The following is a 5,171-nucleotide window of genomic DNA, read 5'->3' as shown; positions in this document are numbered from 1 at the left end:
TCTTGTATAAAGTAAAAAATCAGTATGCTGTCAATGTCAAAATTTTGAGATCTGATAATGGGAAAGAGTTTATCAATTCCAGTTATCATGAATTATTCTCCTCTTTAGGGATTGTGCATCAAAGTAGTTGTCCTTATACCCCTCAGCAAAATAGACTTGTGAAGAGAAAACACAGACACATTTTGGAGGTTGCAAGAGCCTTAAAGTTTCAAAGTGGGATCCCCCATAGGTTTTGGGGTGATTGTGTACAAATAACTGTTTATCTTATCAACAAGTTACCATCCAATGTCCTACAAGGGAAGTCACCATTTGAGGTCCTGCATGGTAAACCTGCAATCTTAGATCATCTCAGGGTCTCTGGTTGTCTTTGTTTTGCTACAATGTTGCTTAGAGGGAACAAGTTTGATTCTAGAGTAAGGAAGACTGTCCTACTTGGCTATGAAGAAACACAAAAAGGTTATAGACTTTTTGACATGGAAGCTGGTGCTTTTCTGGTTAGTAGGGATGTCCGCTTTAGGGAATCTATATTTCCTTTTAAGGGGGCTAAGACAGATCTTGATGACATCTTTTGTCCTGCCCCTACACAAGATATACATGAGCATGCTTTGCCAATTGCAATTGATAGAGAATAGGCTATGCAGGAAGAAACTAATAAGACTTTGCCAGTAGAAGGAGTAAATATTGGTGAATCTTCAGTAACAGAGCTACCTGAAGTTGTGATAGAAAGGTCAGACAATGTAGAAAATATGATAAATGATACCACATGTCCAGAAGAGGTTGTAGGAGCAGTTCATCTTCATGGCATACCAGCAGAACCAGAAGTAAGAAGAATCAGTACTAGGACAACCAAACCTCCTATATGGATGCAGGATTTTATAGTATCTAAGAAGACAGCCAGTCAGGCATCTGTGTTTCCCATTTCTAATTTCATCTCCTATACCAATTTATCTCCTAACTATCAAACATACTTAAGTGCTTTTTCAGCAGTACTTGAACCTTAATCATTCCAAGAGGCTTCTAAAGATTAGAGGTGGGTTGAAGCAATGGAGAAAGTGATACAGGCCTTGGAAGAGAATCATACATGGAATATAGTTGATCTTCTAGCTGATAAGCAGGCTATAGGTTCTAAATGGGTATACAAAATTAAGTACAAGTCTAATGGTGAAATTGAGAGGTTTAAATCTAGACTAGTGGCCAAAGGATACAATCAAAAGAAAGGGTTGGATTTCTATGATATTTTTTCACCAGTGGCAAAGATGGTGTCTGTTGGAACTATGATAAGTTTGGTTACATCTAAGCATTGGGTTATCTCACAAATGGATATTAGCAATGCATTCTTACAAGGGGACTTATATGAAGATGTCTACATGCATATTCCACAAGAATTCTGTAAAAATAGAGACAAGAAGGTCTGCAAGCTTGTCAAATCTCTATATGGATTGAAATAAGCCTCAAGGCAGTGGAATATCAAACTTACAGGTGCACTGGTCAATGCAGGGTATTCACAAAGTACATATGACCATTCTTTATTTACAAAGAAGGTAGGGGTGTACATTGCTAATATACTAGTGTATGTGGACGATTTGTTGATAACAGGTAGCACACCTAAACTGATAGAAAATGCTAAAAGGACCTTGCATGCTCACTTCAAAGTTAAGGATTTAGGACCTTTGAGCTACTTTCTTGGCATTGAAGTTATGAGGTCTGGGAAGGGAATACTCCTCAATCAAAGGAAGTATACCTTGGAGTTAATTTAAGAAGTAGGACTTAGTGGTGCAAGACCAACTTCTACACTATTAGAAGCAAATCACAAGCTAACAACAGTAGATTATGATACACATGTGGGAAATAAAGCTGATCCTGAAGTAGAAGACTTAGTTGGATATCAAAAATTGATGGGAAAATTAATCTATCTCACTATCACTAGGCCAGACATATGTTTTGCTGTCCAGGTACTTAGTAAGCTCATGTAAAGGCCTAAACAATCTCATTTGGATGCAGCTATGAGAGTGGTGAGATATTTAAAAGGATCATCAGGTCTTGGTCTATTCTTCCTATCCAATACAACATCAGAGTTAGCTATATATTGTGACTCTGATTGGGCAACCTGCCCTAGTACTAGACGGTCAGTCACAGGATATGTAGTGAAGTTAGGGAGTGCTCTTTTGTCTTGGAAATCAAAGAAGCAGCAGACAGTCAGTAGAAGCTCAGCTGAAGTTGAGTATAGGAGCATGGCAATGGCAGTGGCTGAATTGACTTAGGTGTTTGGGCTGCTACAAGAATTAAACTGTAATGTTCCTACTCTTGTTACATTATACTGTGACAATCAAGAAGCCATACAGATAGCCTCTAATTCTATATTCCATGAAAGAACCAAACACATAAAGATTGATTGCCATTTTGTTAGAGAAAAGATCAAGAGTGGGCTGGTTCAACCACAGTTTATTCCCACAGCCTCACAGATTGCAGATGTGTTAACTAAGAGTTTGGGTGTTGCTCAGCATAAGTTACTGGTTTCCAAGCTTGGTATGTTCAATGCTTTCCACACACCAGCTTGAGGGGGTGTGTTAAATAATGCTGAAGAAGTTAAATGCTGAGCTGGAAAGTTAGTTGGAGTGATGAGTTGGAAGTTAGTTACAAATTAGACTTTGGATTTGTTAGTTTGTTATAACAGAATTCAGTTATAAAGTTAGCTTGAAAGATAAGATAACAATGCTCTATATAAGGGTATGTGTAATGCATTGTTTATTGATACAGAAAATGAAATATTACTGCTGCCTCTTCTCTTCTTCATCTTTTTTCTTTACTTGTTAGATAGTTGATTCTAGATTGATAAAACTTAACAACCCTACACCTTCCCTAATGATTGCATCTAGTTCCTTAAGAATTGTACCATCATCCTTGGTGAGCATAGTAATTTGATTATGAGATTTCCTTTCCTTCATACTGGAAAAGAAGTATGCTATGTTTGAGTCTCCTAACTTGAGCCATTGCATTTTGGATTTTTTCTTGTATATTGATTTTTCTAATTAGACTCTATTTAACCAACTGGCCTATTTTTCCTTTTTAGTATATTCTGTGGAATAGATGTGCTCCTCATTTTGACTTTGTATTATTTCAAGTTCTCTCCTAAAATGCTAGACCTTATCTGTTACTCCTTTATAATCCTTCTGATTGAGCTTCTACATTTCTCTCCTTACATACTTCAGGTTGTGCCATACTCCTTTCATTCCTCCCTCTGTGTCTGCCAACTATCTTGTATCTTGCTTTTCAACTCTGGATGCTGGGCTAGACAATTATAAAATCTAAATAGTTTCTTCTTGCTATCCCTTTGTTCCTCCATTACTATGCTCAGAGGTGAATGATCTGAGAAAAGAGCATCAATTGCCATCACTATCACTTGCATTGATGGCATTTGAACTATCCATTCTACATTAACAAGTGCCCTATCAATCCTGCTATACATATACCCATTTGTCCATATAAATTGCCTCCCAAATGTAGGTAATTCAGATAGGTTACACTCATTCAAGAAATTTCTGAAATCCCTTGTTTCTTCCCCTTGCACTTGACTACCTACAAGCCTATCTTCTGGTCTCAAAATTGAGTTAAAGTCCCCCATAACCATGGCTCTATAATCTGATTATTTATGTATTGTATTTCTTCTCATAATGTCATTCTAGTGGATATTGTGTGCAACCCATACACTGCAGTGACGAGGAATTGGATATCATTATCTTTAAAGTGCAGCTTGCCATGTATATGTTGTGCTGATGACTCCAACTTAGTGAAATTTGCTACACCTGGGTCCTATATCATTCAAATCTGCCTCTTAGATTATTTGTAGCATTAGTACACCACTCCCATCCTGGCATTATTTTATCTATAATACTATTAACTCTATCATCTCTAACTCTATGTTCACGAGAGCGGGACTTCTTTGGGAAAAAGAACATATAGTTATAAGTGTCACTTTATTCTTCTTGATGAACAACCTCATCTCCTTATGTTTCACTTCTTGGTTGAACCCTCTTACATTCCATGTTACTAACATATTTTATAAGGGAGTTCAGGTGGTACTTCATTGTGCCTTTCCTCTGGTCCTCCATTTTGTTGGCCAATGTTATATGTACTATCAGTTTGGACTACTGCATTGTTAGAGCTAATACTCTGACCTTGCATTACTTCTTGCCTGGCTTATCTATACCTCACAGTGTGCCATTCCCCCTACCCTTGCTCAGTATTACTCTATGTTTTCCTTCTCTCCATCTGGAATTATTGATTGTGAACCTTTATCCTTTTTCTTATTTCTCCCTTCCTACACTACAGGTCTCTATTCTCTCCTTTGTCCCCTGTCCTTTCTTTATAGGTAGTACATCTGGTTTGGCTACACAGGTATGTCCCATTTGTAAACATTTTTGACAGGAAATAGGCTTCCATTCATACCATATTTGTTGTTCAAAGACTTTACCCTTAGGATCTTGGATCTTAATCATCTTGGGCAGTGTTCTGCTCACATCCATTTCAACAAGTATTCTTGAAAAAAATATTCTACTCGTTTGTATTGTACATTCATCTGCATGGAGTGGTTGACCTAAACTACTACCAATCTTGCTCAATACAACAAAATTCCAATAATTAAGAGGCAAGTTTGATCCACAATGGTATTGTAGTTAGGATTTCCTCCTTGAAGTTAAACTCCGGTAACCATGGTTTCATAATAACATGTCTTATCAATAAGGAATGAGGTCCTGAGCATAATATCATATCTCGTTCTTTCTTATTAGCAAACCTTACTATAAAGTATCCATCAGCATGATACAAAACCACTGATTTAATGGAGAACGAACCCCAACTAAGAATAAACATTTCCATAGCTCCAATTGAAGGTACTTTACCAACCACATATACTACTATTGAGGGCTTCCATTTCACATCATCTGCATCTACATCCTCTTATGAAATTTCCACTACTTTTTTCCCCTCAACAATCATTGAAGCTATATAGGTCAGATTCATACCTTGAGCAGCCAGTCGATTAGTTGCAAACAAATTCACCCAAGGCTTCTCAAGTGTTAGCTCAGGTAGATTAAGTTTCCTTTGAGCATTTCTTGCGGATCTAGCTATTGCTACTGTTCCATTGGTCTCCTACAAGGATTGCTGAGTTTTAC

At 37.3% G+C, this 5,171-nt stretch overlaps 1 protein-coding gene across 1 annotated transcript; it reads right to left on the bottom strand.

Moving 5' to 3' along the window:
- Positions 1-3,226: 3,226 nt before the first annotated feature.
- LOC129872518 (uncharacterized) lies at positions 3,227-3,628 on the bottom strand. Its single transcript, XM_055947485.1, has one exon. The coding sequence runs from the start codon at positions 3,626-3,628 to the stop codon at positions 3,227-3,229; it is 402 nt and encodes a 133-aa protein (XP_055803460.1).
- Positions 3,629-5,171: the final 1,543 nt, after the last annotated feature.

The sequence above is a fragment of the Solanum dulcamara genome, chromosome 11 (assembly GCF_947179165.1).
Source record: "Solanum dulcamara chromosome 11, daSolDulc1.2, whole genome shotgun sequence".
Classification (NCBI taxonomy): domain Eukaryota; kingdom Viridiplantae; phylum Streptophyta; class Magnoliopsida; order Solanales; family Solanaceae; genus Solanum; species Solanum dulcamara.
The sequence above is the reverse complement of the archived record's forward strand: the minus strand, read 5'-3'. Positions and strand labels throughout refer to the sequence as shown.

Excerpts from the sequence above, each read along its gene's own strand:
- LOC129872518 (XM_055947485.1), bottom strand. The coding sequence starts at position 3,628 with ATGGTTATGGGGGACTTTAACTCAATTTTGAGACCAGAAGATAGGCTT.